Here is a 17,900-nt window from a genome sequence, read left to right as displayed (position 1 = left end):
TCTTTATTCTTTCATCAGTCTGCAGCTTCTGTTCATCACTGTGATCTTCTCTTTCTTTCTTTCTTTCTTTCTTTCTTTCTTTCTTTCTTTCTTTCTTTCTTTCTTTCTGCGTCTCCTGAGTCTTTCCTGTTTGGTTTGTGGTGTTTGTGCTGCGTGCTCCACTCTCTGCAGAAGCCGATGCGTTTACTGGCAACAATGACATCATTGCTTAGTGCCCTGCACACACACACACACACACACACACACACACACACACACACACACACACACACACACACACACACACACACACACACGCAAAGTTTTGACACTGTGTTTGCAGCCTTTAAAGAATAATCAATAGAAAAGCAGGAGGCGGTTTTGAGAACAGATTTGCTGTTTTTCAGTTTATTATTTTGTGTGTAAAAACTGTTTAGAGATCAGTTTGGATTTTTGGGTCGTGAACATTGAATATTTGTGTTGGAGATGAAACAGGTTTGGTAGATGAATAAATAATCTATGGAACTCTAGCTCTGAAATACTCTCGTCACTTGTTTACCAGGCTGGTGTAAGCTCTGATAGCCTTCCATACTTTGGGAATGTGTTTGGGAACTGTTCCCTGCAGTGTTCGTGTGCAGCAGACAGAGTTTGTTCCTTTTTCCTGCACTGGATGAGCTGAAAGAGCTGCTGCTGTGTGAAATGTTTTTGCAGCAGCTGATTCAGGATCTGATCCGACCTCCTGCAGCCCGTCGTGTCTCCGTGTTTGCTGCTGATTCAGTCTTCACACTTTGGAGGAATTACTTTAATCTCCGTCAGTCTCAGCTGCTGCGCCACCAACACATAACGCTCGTATTCACACCAATGACTCAACTCGACAAGCTGGCAAAAACCTGACCTTTAAATCAAACAGGATGTTTTAGACACAAATATTCTTAGTTTGTATGTGGGCTGTGCACAAACCTGACTCATACAGCCAAAATTACATTTGTATTTCTCATTGTTTAACAGAAAAACTGCAAAACTGATGCAGATAATCTGTCAATCTCTATCTGGTAAACAAATGAGTTTAAAACTGCAGCGTAAGAAAGTCCAGTCTCCTCTCTCTGTTTTCTGTTGTCATTCAGGGACTTTTGTTCCCTGAGTTTAGTTTGACAGGCGGAGGGTTCCCTGCAGGAGCTCCTGTGGGAGAGTGTGTCATTGCTTGAGAGACTTTACTCAGGGCAGCGCGCTGTGTCAGCTCAGCACTCTTCTACTGAACTGGGTTTCCTTTAATGTGACTCTCTGTGTGTGTTCTCAGGAACAGACTCTACCTCACCACAGTGTCTTCGACAGAAAACAGCAGCAGCAGCAGGATGACTCTAGCAGGTAAAAGTTCATTAAACATTTTCTGACTGATTCTTGGTGTGCTTTTATATAAATACAGTTAACTGCTGGATTCAATCTGCATCTGATTTTTGGTTCAACTGCAGTTTTTCTTTTCCCTCTGAATGTTCCAGCATACAGAGAGAAGATAAGAGAGCTCCCCCTGGTGTCTCTCTTCTGCTCCTGCATCCTCCCTGCACCCCGAGACGCCGCAGTCGACAAGAAGGAAGGTCAGCAACTCTCTTTGATCCTGTGGCTCTCAAACGGGGGCCGTCTGTGCTTTTCCTCATCACCAAAAAGTCTGCGAGAAAAAAGTTAACATGAGACAGGATAGCAGATTTATGCAGAGACATCGAGAGGGTGATTACTCATCTGATTTCAGAATTAATGTGGGTCAGCCTATTCTAGTGCAGTGGTCCTGACCTCCACTAGGGGTCGCCAAAGCTTTTATACAAAGTGTACATTTCACTGAAATCAAACTAAATGCAATTGTTTTTATTAAAGTTTATATTGTTAACTTTGAAGAGCTGAACACAAGCTCACTGTGAAACCGAGCAGCATTTCTTAAATAAAAGAAGTAAGTTAACATAACATCGAGTCATTCGTTCCTGTGAATTTAACCCAACTCAAAAATAAATTGGTGAATAATAATTTGTGCAGTATTTTAATTATTGGCAATATAATTCCAGTTTGTTCCACTGACTCATTTTCTTTAAATTGACTTTATATAATAATAAAAGTTTAAGCCTCGCAGTGCTATAATGCTGTGTAGCTTAAGATTTTTCCATATTTGTGATTTGGCCATTTGGATAATCAAGTAAATTGTTTTTATCAGCTTTTTTTTTACAGGTAATATAATAATTTACTTTAGTGGAAGAAAACTGAGTAAATTCAATTTAAGTGGAGAAATGCTGCATATGAGTGTAATTAACTTTCTAGTTTTAATGGAATTGGTACAATTAACTTCATTTATCCAAATTACCTTAAAGATAAATACTTGTGCTCAATACTCAATAAAGCACTCAAATATTTCTTTAATTCTTAAAATCTTTGAGTTGATAAAATCAGTTTCCTCAAACCGTTCTAACTCATCAGGTTTTACAGTGAATATTCATAAAGCTTCAGTCTCTGATCAACAGCCTCGTCCTGCATCAGAAACCAAACAGCTGATCAATAAACAGTGATTCTGTCAGAACAGAGGAATATTAAGTCTGATTGTTAAAATGATAAAAAAAATACAGAATACAGACAGAGAATGTTTTAAAATATCAGAAAAACTTATCTCTGATCGATATTCACAGGAAATAATCAAACTTCCTGCAGTTATTGAGTTCACTGTTTGGGTTCATTGATCAGTTTATGAGCTGTTCTCTGCTGTTATTGATACTGATCAATAAAATATGAAATATTCATAAAACATAGTCAGTTTACTCACTGATAGAAAAGGGCTCCCTTAAGGAAAAAGGTTGGGAGCCACTAACTCATCTGCTAACACACAGATATTAATCAAATCATAAAATTGCAATTGGACAAATCACGATTGATTAATCTGTCTGTCATTCTCTCAATTTAATCAATTTGTTTTTTTACCTACAAACTAGAAAATGTTCACACAGCTGATTTCTTTAAAATGACTCAAAATGATTAAACAATTGTTAAAATAGCTGGAGATTCTTTTGATGATTGAAAACTAATCGATAAATCGACAAATCGTTGCAGCTCTCAGTTAAAATGTTGAACTGATGATAAATTCTGTCTGTGTGCTGATTCACTCAGTTATTTTAATCTCCAAAAGCCACAGCTTCATAAGCAAACACAGATTATATTTATATGAATGACTCATCTCCACAAGCTGGTCAAATCTGACCTTAAGAAACAAATATCCTCGGTTTCTATCTGGGACCTGCACAAAGTCTCCTGTCTCATACAGACAACATTTCATTTATATTTTTCAAAGTTCAGACTGTAAACTTTAGATTTTGAAGATGAAACTGGAAGATCAGTTTGTGCTCATTTCATGGTCTCGTGCTCTCCTTGCAGCAGGCGTGGTGGACTTGAACCTGTGCAACATCCGGGACATGGAGGTGATCGAGCTGAGCAAAAGGGCAAGCGGCCAGGCCTTCGAGGTCATCCTGAAGCCGCCCACCTTCGACGGCGGCCCCGAGCTGAGGGCAACCACACCACCTCGCCAGAAACCCTCACTGGAAGAGATCCAGAAGAAACTGGACGCCGCCCAAGAGAGGAGGAAGGTGTGTGGAGCAAGGTTCAAGAAAATTAGATTGTTAATTGTTATTATTTATTGTAAAGGTGACATTAGTTGAGTCTACAGCCAAGCTCTGTGAGTCTGTACTTACAGTATGCACAACAGTGCTTTAAGCTAAATGCTAACATGATTAGCAGCTTTACCTCCTTAGTTTAGTGTGTTAAACTGCAAACCTTTGCTAATTAGCACTAAAAAGAACAGCTGCGGATGATGGGAATGTTGACCTGATGATGGCGCTCAATGAAAAGTCAGAGGATCACTAAAGTTATTACAACTCATCCTGAGGGGAACATAAATTGTTGGTACAAAATTACATCACAATCCATCCAATAGTTGTTGATATTTCAGTTTCAGACAAAAAAGCAGTAGCCCTAAAATCAATCTCTGTTGAACACCACGTTATTTAATAGTGTTACGAGTGATGATTAGTGGCAGCAGTTTTAGCCAGATTAAGATGTTTTGATTTTTTATCTGCATTCACATCAAACAAACAGATTGATTCGATGCGACATCGTGCAATGTTCAACAAGAAACTATGCTACAAGAAAATAAGACCACCTAGTTCCTAGAAACTAATGTTGACACTCAACAAACTCATTAGAGTTCTCTCTTCTGTAAAATCTGACAAGAAATGACAAAAACTGTAAATCCTCCCATTGTCTTCCTCTAGTGTCACGAGGCAGAGCTGCTGAAGCACCTGGCGGAGAGGAGGGAGCACGAGCGTGAAGTTGCTCAGAAAGCTCTGACCAAAGAGCGGCAGGGGCACCGAGCCGACGCCGACAAAGAGCAGCGGCAGATGCACCTGAACGCCTCACAGGAGCGGCTGCAGGAGGAGGTGAGGACGCACGGTTTATCGTCAGCTTTCAATCTCATTGACTGAGACGATTCACATTCTGTATCATGGAAATGAATCATTAACCATGTTTGTGATGTTTGTGTCTTTCAGGACAAGCACAGTGTGGAGGTGAGGACGAGCTGGAGGAGGAGGAGGGGATTCTGGGTAGACGTACTGAGGCACTCTTAAAGTAACAGCTTTACTGAATGTTCAGACTGATGGCACTCATGTGTTTGTGATAAGTGTGAGTCAGGACATGGTTAGCTTAGCTGAGCATAAAGACTAGAAACGGGGGAAACAGCTAGCCTGGCTCTGTCCAGTTCAACCCCCCCTCTACCAACAACTCTGAGGGTGTTCACACACCTACAGTTCATTTACTCTGGTCCAAATCAGTTGAGTTTATAGACTTTGAGTGTTTTCCCCCAAAATACATCCCTACAAACCACGTGAGAACTCTGCTTATTGGTCAGATGTGTTAGATAGGCAGGAGCAACAAATGAAATACAGGAAGAACCTGTGTTTCAAGAAATCTTAATGTAGCATTACTTCTGACCATAAAGTGTATATATTCTATTTCTTCTATTGAGTGTAAAAATGTTTGACAGAGTAAATCAATAAATACACATGGTAAAAAAAGAAAAAGAATTAGCCAAAAGCCCATCTATAGTCCCTGGACAAGGTGTTAAAAAGGCTTCCCAAGATACAACAATAAGACATGATAATTGTATTATTATACTGTCAAAAGTACCACATTGTCATTGGTCAGCTTTTTTAACTAACTTAAGTGCAAAAAGCTGTATGAGCAAACATTTCAGCACAATCTACAAAAAGTCACATTTTCGAACTTTGTTGAACTTTGTTCATGCTGAAAGTCTCTTTTTCAATCTGAAAACTCTCTTTAACTCTGAAATAAACAGAATTTAGCCGTTCCTGAATCCAGAAAAACATTAGTCCTGCCATACTCCTTTAGAATTAGCATGTGCTAGCGGTGTGCTAACTGCACCCCCTTCCTTTTGCTTCCAGGTGTCTTGATGGCCTGATCACAACACAAGCTGAACTTTAATTGGAAGCCATTTTGGAGGGCTGATGAGCTGAGGTTTGATGTGCTGGAAATCCGGCGCTGCTCCGACTGGGAGACTGACAAGAAGAGGCTCTGAAAAGAGCGGGAGAAGAAGAAAATGAGGAGGAGGACTGAGAGCGAGTCCGACTGCTCGACCTCCTCTGTACAACCAGGACTCTTCTTAACGAGATAAACTCTTTATAATGAGAAAGACTGAAGGAAGCTGTAGATTCAGTCATCATTAGGTGGTTCACAGAGGTTTTACTGTGCTTTGTTGCCATGCCAACAGTGCCAATGTGTTCATGTGTGTGATTGTGTACGTATCACGGATTCTTCAACGTCTTATCAAAGTTGCACCAACCAAGCGAAGGAAATGGAACGCAAAACTTAAAGGAAACTGCTTCTTCTACGTCAAACCAGCAGAAAAACACAGGCTGGACTTCCTCTACCTGCCAGGAGAAAGGACTGTGGAAGAGCCTCTGCTACCTGGATGTACAGCTGATCAACACCTCCATCTGCTGGACAGTTTGCATCATTACAGTTACTGCAAATCCACAAGAAAGAATTGATCAGTTACGTTGGTGACATCTAGTAAAATCAGCAAACTTTCTCGCAGGGGTACAGTCAAGACCGCCTTATCAGAGACAAGTCTCAGCAGTTTTGGGTCAAGGCTGAGTCCTAGTACAGGTCGAGACCAAGTCAAGACCAGGAAAGGCTTAAAACAAGTCAACTGGACTTGGTTGAGACCAAAGACCGTTATAGGTGAAATTAGTGTCCGAGACAATTTAAAATGCAGACAAGAGAGAGACAAGTCTGACTCAAAACAGCCAGGAGACCCTAAACAAGTCCGGCTGAAAACACACACCAAAGCAAGACAAGTTCAGGTCTAAACACTCTCTGAGACGAGCCCGTATCAGAGAACCCGTTAGAGTCAAACAATTCTGGATGAAAACACCCACAACACAGAAAACAAGTTAATACTAGGGATGAGCGAGTTCAGCATTATCTGTATCTGTACGTAATCGGAGGGGCTTAAAGTGTGCAGAACTAACCTAACTAACTGGACATAGATCATTTCAATCTGAAAATGATCCGGGTTGATCAGACATTGATGCTTCGGAGCAATGTTTCTGATCACAAGAGTAAGTAAGTCATTTTGACACATTTTACTCTGATGATACCCATAAAGTACATTATCTTTACCTGTACCTCCTCCCAGCTCCCAAGAACCACCAGCAACAAAGAATTTTAACCACTTTTAAAAGTTTATTTGAATTTTTCAGCTTCAGTATGAGCTAACAGCAACACAAAAAACCAAAAGGGACTAAAGCAGAGCAACCTTACCCTAACATACTCAAATCAAAGAAACTGAAGACAGGTCACTAACCTAACTCCTTATCAAAAACAGGAGAAAATGGTTAAACATGGTACCCACCCCGACCTAAACTGGGCTGTAACATCTGTACACAGTTAACAAACCACAAGCTACAGGTACCACAGCAGAGAGATCAACAGCACAGGTACAGAGGAGATTAAAGCACACACAGAAATAGAAAAAGTTCTTACGATCCGGGTCGTAACAGTACCGGATAGTCGTTACAGACAACTACTCGCTCAGCCCTAGTTCAGACCGAGATACAGAGACAAGGTCAGATTTAAACACACAAAACATCCACGAGACAAGTTTGAGTCAAACGAGAGGCAGAGACGACTCCAAGTTACCTAAAACTATACAAATCTCTCTAGCCCTGCTTTCACAGCTCCTAAATGTTATTTATCAGATTCTATATTTAGATTTGTCTCATTTTTCTGAATATCAAGACAACTCACTAAAATTAGCATGCTAGCATTTATGCAACTATTCTATATTTCCTTCCTGTGTACATCAAGAATTAACAGCTAGGTAGCTCATGTGGCTAACATTAGCTATATCACCGGTAACTTACCTGTCCAACAATCAATATATCAACCGCCTGCTGATACGAATGAATGAATTTTAGTGATGAATGCCTGAGAAGCGATTGTGTACATTGTTTACAGCTACAGTGGTATGTTTGTGTGTGTGCCTGTTTCCCTGGCAATGTCATTGTAAAGGAGTCAGGGTGAGATGATGATGATGATGATGATGATGACGACAATGTACAGAAATCACATTATATTTTAAATTCAAGAATAAAACAATGACACTTTACTTCTTTGTTTAATTTTTTTTATTTAGTCGACACCACATTCTGAACTATAAATACATTAACATTAATATAAAATAACCAATAAATACCTACTGAAGATCAACACACTTAAATAAAATGTAATTTAAATAAACTAAAACCATAAATAGAACATAATATATGAAACACATCCATAATAATCTTTTTGCTTTTTTAACTTTAGCTCCACTGTGTAGTTAGAGACAAATGTAAACACAGAAATTCAAGAAAATGCAAAACATTTAAAGGAAAAATTAAATCAAATAATTGAATCTGACATCCAGCGGATCACAGAGCAGCATGTAAGTGACATAAATAAATATTCAAACTCACTGAGGAAGACCTTCACCTCACATCCAATCAAATTAAATATGAAAAGCTGGAGTTACTGGCCAGTGTGATGTCTTAACTCTGAAGTTCTGGACTAACAAACAATTGTGACTTACAATCACAGTAATGAGGGAAATGAATTTGGTCCTATTATTCTCCAGACACATTTTACATTTTCGGTTCAGGATTTCAAAGCATGATATTTGATTCTATGCAGACGACTCCCAAATCTACATCTTGCTTTTCCTTTAGTCAGATTTCTTCCCATTATGGATCTCTCTCTGCCAAAATAAATCCATTGCAGCAACGTTGGTGTTTACTTTAATAATAAAAAAATTGCTCTGTTTCATCTTTTTTGATTTATTGGTCTATTAGAGAAGCACTTTGTAACTTGTTGTTGTGCTTTATAAATTAGCTTAATATAATAATGTTAATAGTACATATTTATAATATGACAGAAGTCTGTCTATATGTATTTGTATATTGTGTATTTTTCTTTTCTAAATTTTTGTTTTGGCAGTCCTGGTCTGATGCTGTTTGCATCAGACTAACCCAGTAGCTGGTCTGGCCTCTGCTGGTCTTCATTGTTGTTGTTGGACGATGGGTCTGACGCAGGTGCAGCCCACGGCAATGAGGCGGGACTCCAGTCGGTAGTGGTAGCTGTTCCCCACCCCTGAGCCCACCGACCGGACACGGCGCAGCAGCAGCACCTGGTGCATGATGGGTCTGGACTCCAGGTTCGGGTCCTCTCTGCCCTCTGAGTCGAGACAGCCGTTCAGCAAACAACGAGCCTCTGACAGCATTGGAGGGAACAGAGATTCATCGTGGGAGATGCTGAGGACGGAGAGAAAGACGAGACAAAAAAACTATAAATATGGCTTTATGATTAAAGGACCAAACCGCTGTTTTCTTTATGTTAGCTTGAGAGATGGTTTCCTGTGTTAGTTTGTTTCCTTACTTGTATGTCCACGGGGAGATGGAGGAGTTCTCCAGGGGCCTGAGGTTTTTGGTGGGAACCAAAGCATTGGGGTCAAGCTGCAGGGGGACTGTTTCTACCGCTGCACCATCAGAGGGCTTCCTGTGTCCTGTGTGCTTTGCTGAGTGCTTTGATGAACCACCTCCTTTCGGCATGGCTGCTGCCTCCGTCATCATCATCATCATCATCATCATTGCCACCATGCAGGCAACCTGAGAAAGAGGAGAAATGCTTAATACAAAAAATAAACTGTAATTAAGAAATTTTAAATATATAAGGATGAATTCACAAAAAAATCATGTGAAGTATAATGTGTGACATGTGAAAACATGATTTTCACATTAGATTTCTTTGTAAACAAACTTAATAAGCCTGCCTTAATAAGTGGAATTACCAAAACTGTTAAGCAGATTTACACAGTGGCAGTAAACACAATTTTAACAATGTAATTCTTCTTCTTCTTCTTATGCAATGTTAATATTTTCGAAATCTAATAAAGTTTAGCAGGTTCAAACTAAAATGTTATAATTTAATTTGCTGTCCTATAAATGTGAGTTAAATTAACTTTGGTTGAATAACTAAAGTCTTATTTTAGTTGTAAAACCAATTGAAATAAGTTAACTTAACTTGAGAGAACAATAAGCCAACAGTCGTTTGCTATTGTGAAAACAAACAACCGTATCTTAAAATCTATAAGAGACAGAAAGTTTCCATCATATATGTTTTCTTCTAAATTCCTGTATGAATTTTTAAGGTTAATCAAATAAGATGTTTTAAACATGTTTAATGTGACACTGAACAATTAATCGTGTAAAAGTGCAACATGCAAATCTCAGAGGCTGCAGTTTTTTGATAAAGGTGACAAACTGTTAATAATAATAAGTTGAGTTTAAATAATTAATTTCACAGATTCTTAGCTCATTTATGCATTTTAAATACTTTGTTAAGGAAATTAAATGTTTCAGAATGTCTTATTTATTTGTTCACGCTAAGATTTCTGGTCCTGAACTCAGATTAAATGAGAAGAATTCAGTCTTTCTTACCGTCACTTTGGAGCAGTCTGACGTTGAAAACATGCTGACAGTTTGGATTCTTTTGCTTCTTCGTTGTCCTTTTGGGTTCTTATTCGGTTCTGGATGTTTTGTGACTATTGCACACTGTGTCTGTAGGATCCTCAGGCTCTGCAGGAGGTTCAGGTTGAAAGGTGCAACCTGGAGGTCTGATGGTACTCTACTGTTTGAGGAGCTGCAGGTGGTTGTCTTGTTGGCTGGTGTTCTGCTGGACTGGTATTTATCCTGGCAGGAGCGTCACAGTCAGCACTGCTGTCGGACGTCCGCTGATGATCTCACCTTCTTTCTTTCTTTCGCTATCTATCCATAGTGTCTTTGATCCTCCTCTCTAAACCACGTAGACCATGCATGACGAGGCCTGATGGTTAACCCACTTTTACAGCCGACGTCGAGGTTCAAGGTTTTGCCATACAACAGTGGCAGCAGATTTTCTAGGTCATCTGATCTTCTGCAGCGTGAAGTCTGCGCTTCAAACACCACGTTACGAATGTATGGATTGTTGCGAAACTTACAAACATCAGCAGAAAACTTTCACACACAACTTTAGCGTGGGATTGGTTAGTTTTTCATAATGTGTTTAAATTGTGAGAAACCTTTTGCCACACAATCATAGTTTAGACAAAAAGGTTTGTTTCCTTTCTGTTTCAACATGACAATGAGCAAAAAGCAGCTCCTTAAAGTCAATGTCCAGGAATTCAGAGTGACCTTGCAAGTTTTCTGCAAATTTGAGGCATTCAGCCATATGTCACTAAACTCCTTGTTTCTTGTTGTGAAGATGCAAACGTGCAACATGAATGTCTCACATTTACCAACCATGCAAAGCAACTCCCTGATGTTCTGCACAAAAGCAGAGGTTAGCTTCTGTTTACAAAGTCAATGCAAAGACCCGAACAGATGCAAATAAAGAAACTCAGTTAACATAGCCCCAATCAACCAAACTCCATTCAGAAAACGAGCATTTTAAAGTTGCTTGCTTGTCGTCTTTCAGTATGAATTCAGACTTTTTACAAATCTCCATCCCAACGTTTTGGGGGTTTTTTGCGTCATTTTGATCCATTTATTGACTTTAAATCACAACAAAATCGGTTTATTTTAGGCCCATACCACCGTTGTAAACCAGATTAAAGGGTGGTGGGAACGCACCATTAAACATCAACTTTAACTTCAAATTATTCTCACACCTACATACATATATTCTGTAAAATAAAATAACAATATCATGTTACAGAAGTTGTAAAGAGGGGAACCACTGCCCAACATGACCATGACCAAGATTAACAAAAAGAAGAAGATCTAATCTATATGTAGATAATACATAGATTACATTAGTCATGAAGCTTTGTTTGTTTTCACTTGTTGTCAGGATGTGTAGGAAGTTGGTCTGACTCACATTATGACCTCACGTAACATCACTGCGTCTGATGCAACAAGAGAAAGGTCTCAACATGAAAGGACTGTTCATGTCCTGTGGCCCCTGGTCACTCCGGGCCCCTGTGAGTCACCCAGGGTGGTCCCCTCTTTCTTCACCTCTGAGAGGATTTTGGAGATTTGCTGAGTTGCAGCAGCGTCGGTCATGTGACGCAGGTTGTGTTGCAGAGTTTGGCCTGGTTTACAGTTGTGTTGTGACTCAGCGGATTCATCAAAGCTCGGCTCTGACCTCATTTGACTGACGGGTTGATGTTATCAGTGATGTGAGAGACTTCCTGCTTCCTGTTGGTTGACAGCCTCCAAAAAATCTCAAACCGTTTATCTTTGTTTGTCCACTTGTCTACACTCCCAGGCCATTTAAGGAAACAGTAGCAGAGTGTTGGTGCGTCTCCAGAAGCCAAAAAGTCCAACAAACTCAAATTCTCCAAGTGTCTTTGATTGATGAATAAATCTCACTAGATCCATATGAATATCATAAAACTACAAAAAAACATCACATAAAAATGTATTTTTAAATGTAAACCTTTCATTTCTGTCTCACATTAAAACAATAAGAAAAGATGAAGTTTGATGAGGTGGTGAAGCAGTGTGGGATCATGGGAGTTGTTGTCTTCACCACCATTGGCGTCATTGCAGTCAGCTTCTCCCGGTTAGGATTCCTTCAGTGTTCATGGTTCAGGAGGTTTCTACCGGGAGCCCAATGATCCACAGAGGTCTCCTCCTCTCCAACACAAACAGACCCGCTGATTAAAACCACTAAACACACTGAATAAAGCAGTTCCACCTTAAACACACTGAATAAAGCAGTTCCACCTTAAAAATGCTTCTCCCACGCTGTTGGACAGACAAAGGACGTCCCGGAGGGGCTGCGAGCCGAGCTGCTGCTAACGTTAGCTCAGCTTGTTTCTCTGATAACTTAAGATCCAGACGTCCGATGACTAAAGTCCTTCATCCGGTTCAAATCTAGAGTTAAAAAGCACCAAGATCTAAACAGTGGATGGTAACAATGTGGCTTCAGACTGGATCAACAGTCAATGTATGACAGCTTCTGGCAGACAACCACAACGCTGACGCAGGCACAAAGGGGATATGACGCCATCGACAGGCGACCGGTGAAACGCAGCGTTACCCGAATAAAATGAGAGATTTCTCTGAGTTTGAACATTGTTGGAAACATTTGGGATAAGGTAAGAACACATCTACATATAGAACATAGAGCCAGAGTCTATACACTGTTATATGAGGAAATGTTACATATTATATCTCATTAAATAAAATAAGTGACTCCTTGGATCCAGTGAAGGGGATCAAAACCTCAAGCGCTAGCTAGCGGGTCGCATCTTTTTTAGATTATGAATCTGAATCTATAAAATTAAGTACAGTATCAAGTAAAGTGGATTTGCATTCTTGCAAAACCTTTGTGGCCCTGTGCTCAAATCTAGTTTGATAATTTTTGTTTCATTTGCACGGCCGCAGGGAGGCTGGAGCCGATCCCAGCTGACACTGAGCGAGGGGGGTCCGCAGATAAAGATCGCAAATTGTTTCCCAAGAGTTTCCACCAATCAGAGCCATACATCAACAAGCTACGAGCTATTTTATTCTCATCATTGATCCAGGTCAAACTCTCAGGTGTTACCAGAGTAATGCTTGTGATAAACATTCTGACTTCAAAATGCATGAACATATTAACTAGTTATACTTTTTTTACTTTCTTTGGAAAGTTACCATCATATGAGCGGAATAATGCCCCATGGAGGTGTCCATTATTGGGAATTATTGGCTCCTGCAGGTTGGACTGATCTGTCCTCCACGTTGTCCATTGATTGCTCATAATAAACATTGTCAGGCATTATCCCTTACATTGTAGTGCCCTTAAATTCTAGTGCAAAACACTTGATTTGTAACCTTCTTGTGTTTGTAACCTAAACATATATTTGTTGTAAAATACTAAAAGTAATTTACATAGTGGACAGATTATTGTAGTAGAGTAGAAGTATGAAGTAGCTGTCACGATTTTGTAACTGTACAGCGATATAAATAGGCCATCAGTACAACAGGATGTGTGGTGTGGTTAGTTTATGAAATATGTCTGGAAACAAGAGTTTGCTCTACTTTTTTTAGGTTTGGGAAATTGGCTTGGCTTGGCATTTAGTATGACGTCATTAAATAGATTCTCAGCACCCCCAACTCTTCCAGCGTTCTGTGAAGGAAACCAAATAAAATTGTAATTTTTTAAGTTGAGATTATTTTGCAAGACCTATAAAACATTAAAGGTCCAGCATGCGGTGTAGTTACGCATTGTATCTCACTCATTTCACCCTCACTTTCCAAAGAGCCAATCTGCTTTGACTTGGTTCGACCTGGACTTTTTGGACTACGTCTGGACGCTGTTCCTTGAAGGGGCCGTACTGTCACAATTTTGAGTTTTGTTTGCTTGTTTCCAGTCCTGTTCCTCTTATTATTCAATTAAGTGGACTGCGTCAGCTCTGCCTCATTTGGGTCCAAATCCTCATGTTTAGTTCTTAGCTTGCAACTATGACAGTAGCATAAAATGGAAACTCTCAAGTAATGTTAAAACTGTACTTAGTTACTTTCTACCGGCACTGAGAATATGCTCTTTCCACAGAAGTCAAAATTGAAAAGTTTATTCACAAATTTCCAGCAAAAAACTGTACAAAGGAACGATGATGTCATCCCCTCCCACCCGAAGAGAGAACATCTAATAAAGGGGGTCACAAGAATTCACAGAAGTTTCCGTACAGAGAGACAGGAGAAGCTACAATATCATCATCAGACGAATGTGTGTCATCGTCACAGTGAGGCATTGTTGGATTGTTTTTCTAGTATTGCTGCGGCAACTGGAAATGGCTTTACAAAGTGAGTGAATGTGCAGTAGGGGGTTTCAAAGTCTCTGCTGTGGTCTGAACCACAAACTATTTGACTGAACAAAATCTGACAGCTTCCCTCCATAACTCTGATTGACTGTTTGGTGGTTAAACTGGTGGATGCTGCTTGTTAGCTGCTGCTAGATAACTGTTAGATAACAATCATTTCACTGCACATTGTACTTGTACTACTGAGTTTGTGACAAATAAAATGTAAACTAGTCACATATAAAGATTAGAGATTTACAATGATTACTTTCCAGAATTTAAGCCATAAATAGCTCTTGCTGCTGGTGGCTCTCACACCCACCTGTACGCTGACGACACCATTTTGTACACTTTTCAGTAATCCGATTATTTGTTTGGAAATTACACAACCAAAGTACAATATCACCTGCATTAATCTGTGTTTCTCTCCCAACTCTTCCTGACATCCAGTGTCTCTGCACTGAACTAGATCAGTCGCTCCCAACCAAAGCTTCACGGGGGTGGTGAGGCGTTATTCATTTGAAGGGATGCAAGAACAACTGTTTATAATCAGTACATAATGGTAGTTAATGGTTAAATATCACAATATAATACTGTTATAAGCAGATATAAGCTGTATAAACAGATAATGAATGACAGCATAAAACAAATCTAAGAGAAGGTAGAATCATTGAAAGTACGCTACATAAATAAACAATTGAAATGTGCTTATGTGTGATTAAAACTGTATTATAATGTGTTAGTATATGTTATTGTAGTGGTGGAGCTAGAACAAATATCCAAGGGGGACACCAAATGAATGGCAAGTGGATATATAGTCCTGCAGTGTGAAATTATTGGGTGGTATGCTCCTCAGGAGAGAAGCTTAAGAAAGTAAATCACAAAAATTCTCATTGTTCTACTAATAATGTGACTAAAAACACAAGGAGAAATCACTTTGGTGTGAATAAATGTAAGAACACATACGTTTTAATGCTTTCACAGAGTACTCAAGAGAGTCCCTCCTCTATGTGTGTGGACTGACCTGTTTAGGCCCATTTTGTCCTAAATCTTCCATGATGGTGTCAGGCTCAACAACATCAGGATTTAGCATTAAAGGCGGGAATGTTTTAGGGAGCTACTGGCCGCCGGATCTGCAACTAACTGAACATTGCTCGCACCGGTATTTGACAAGCTGGGAATGAGAACGAGTGTGAAGTGTGTAGGGGAAACTAAAGCGAAAGGTCCTTTTCTAGATCCAGTGTTTGGTTTGTCCCTTCTGGGATACTGTAGAAACATGGTGGACTCCACCAGCAGAGGACCCGCTCGCTCCCTCTGTAGATAAAAACGTCTCATTCTTATTTTCAGGTGATTAAACACTACTGAAAATAAACCTATAAATATGATATTACATTTCTGACAATAGAGCTTCCTCAGTGTTACCCACTGGACCTTCACACTAGCCTCCACCCAGTGACTTTTGGTTTTAAAAACCTGAATTCAAGCTCAACTTGTAAAACATTATTTTAACAGCATTTCTAGCTTTATGAATACAAATCTAATCAGAAGGCTCATGGTTCGATCTCCAGCTCCTCCCACAGCATGTTGAAGTGTCTCTGAAGAAACTGCACCCCTGTGCTCCTAATGCTGTGCCATCGCATATGAATGTGAACTTCATTTTCTGTTTCACTCTACAGTGGTTTCCCTTTACCACAGCTATGAGAAAACACTGCTTTTATACAAGTGAGGGGCTACAGTGAATGTTTCCATCAGCCTTCTGTAGTTTCACTGCAGTTGTTTTTTATGTTATCATATGTACAATTACAACTCAAAAACACAAAAGCAGCCAGAGAACAGTGGCCTAGTGCTGGCTGGAGAAGTGCTCTTAATTTATGCCACACTCTTTTTTTAAAGCAGCTGTCCACGAAGGATTAACGCCCTGTGTTATAAAATATACTGCATATCAACAGAAATGGGACGGTAGTGTTTTGCACATTGTCACTTAACTTCTGCTGTTTGACTTAAGGCAGGGAGGATCATTATGTAATTAATATTAGACACAGAAGAAGCAACAACCACATAATTATGCATTTTAATTATTATATCACAACTACTACCATATATTTGCTTTATGTCTGTATCTGTATATATAATAATAAGTTAACAATTTGACAAACATCATATTGCATATTGTCAATATTATAGAGACCCCCAAAAGTCCACCAAGAATTTTCGCAGGTGAACTTATATCTCATTAACTGTGTCAGCTTTTGTCATCCTAGGAATAAAAAGGATTTAGAAGTGGGTATGCTCTGTATAGCTGATGCACTACACCACTTCTGTCCGTATACAGTGTGCAGTGCATCCATACATACAGCTGAGTCTACGTATATTTTGAGTACAACATGAAGTTTCCTCTGGCGCCACCCTCAGGACACAGCCAGAGCTTTTACTAAAGTAAATACTACAGTGCAGAAGCTCTGAATTAAAAGTTTTTAAGCAGAGAAGTATGAGCATTTAAATATACTTCAAGTTCCAAAATAACTCATTATGCAAAATAATACTGGATTATTATTATTGATGCAGTGTGTTCATACTGCTGGGTAGCTTGTATGTTTCCCTCGAGGAATAATGAATCGATAATTATACATCATCATTAGTTAGTAGATTATATTTTCTATTCATATTCTGAATGTAAAGTAACTAAATAAATGTAATGCAGTAAAAAGTACAACATTTCTCTCTGAATTAGCGAGTAGAAGTATAATGTAACATACGATGGACATACTTTCCACCACTACAGTGATGAAGTTTCTACCTCCTGGTGTCACTGCTGAGGCTGTAGTGGTTTACTGTACGACCTCAGGTGAAGTTTCCTGGTGTGAAAAGTGCTGACGGCTCTGACGGTAACCATTAATCAGATTAATGCTCGTTGTTTCCTCCCACTCAGTTACACAAACGAGGTCAGTAAAGTTGCTGACAGCTATGATAGAAACCCTCTCAGCTCAAACCTCAGAGGCGACCACATTGCAGCTCAAAACCACACACAACACCCCCGCTGTGATGTCACACTTAAGGGCGGGGCCATAGCGCAGGCGGCCTGCTGCTCTCTCTGAGCTCCATATATGGAGAGGAAGCTGAATACAGGCTGCTTTAAGTCTATTTTATTTTGTTTTATTTTGTTATTATGTTTACACTTGATTTGTTTTTAATCTTTCAAATTTAATGACATTTTTTTCTTTTTTCTTCTTTTATTTTGAAGAATGAGATTATTCTGCCATATCTCTGCAGATCCATACAACTTCAAAATGTACGCTTTCTCGCCCCAACACATGAGACAGTGTATCGTATTTGTTTGTGTGGCTGTTTTCATTAAACTAGGAGAATATTGTGTTCAGCTGTTTTCAGATGTTATAAACATCTAACTATGATGCTGCATCATAATCAATATGGAATATGTAAACAGTGTTTACAAATATTCAGATCCTTTACTGAAAGGTTAAATAATTAATATATCAGCAAATTGCTATTCTCTATA

General features: G+C 39.4%; 2 protein-coding genes across 3 annotated transcripts in view; one reads left to right on the top strand and one right to left on the bottom strand.

Moving 5' to 3' along the window:
- Nucleotides 1–7,690, top strand: part of LOC127351350 (stathmin-4-like) — a 7,968-nt gene extending 278 nt beyond the window's left edge. Inside the window, exons 2-7 of one of the 2 annotated variants that reach the window (XM_051378824.1) lie at nt 1,277–1,344; nt 1,476–1,571; nt 3,385–3,590; nt 4,275–4,439; nt 4,551–4,568; nt 5,463–7,690. In XM_051378824.1, the coding sequence (XP_051234784.1) occupies nt 1,332–1,344; nt 1,476–1,571; nt 3,385–3,590; nt 4,275–4,439; nt 4,551–4,568; nt 5,463–5,471 (507 nt within the window). In that variant the 5' untranslated portion in view covers nt 1,277–1,331 and the 3' untranslated portion in view covers nt 5,472–7,690. Of the gene's footprint in view, nt 1–1,276; nt 1,345–1,475; nt 1,572–3,381; nt 3,591–4,274; nt 4,440–4,550; nt 4,569–5,462 lie in introns of both variants that reach the window. The other variant, XM_051378822.1, reaches the window with a different exon arrangement.
- Nucleotides 7,691–7,757: 67 nt separating this feature from the next.
- Nucleotides 7,758–10,389, bottom strand: il17a/f1 (interleukin 17a/f1). Its single transcript, XM_051378821.1, has 3 exons — nt 10,056–10,389; nt 8,995–9,224; nt 7,758–8,870 (listed from the first exon to the last, which is right to left on the bottom strand). Exons 1-3 carry the CDS (start codon nt 10,086–10,088, stop codon nt 8,618–8,620), a joined length of 516 nt encoding a protein of 171 aa, XP_051234781.1. The 5' UTR covers nt 10,089–10,389; the 3' UTR covers nt 7,758–8,617.
- Between the last annotated feature and the right edge of the window lie 7,511 nt (nt 10,390–17,900).

The sequence above is a fragment of the Dicentrarchus labrax genome, unplaced genomic scaffold, assembly GCF_905237075.1.
Source record: "Dicentrarchus labrax unplaced genomic scaffold, dlabrax2021, whole genome shotgun sequence".
NCBI lineage: Eukaryota > Metazoa > Chordata > Actinopteri > Moronidae > Dicentrarchus > Dicentrarchus labrax.
Note: the sequence above shows the minus strand (reverse complement) of the source record. Positions and strands in the feature narration are given on the sequence as shown.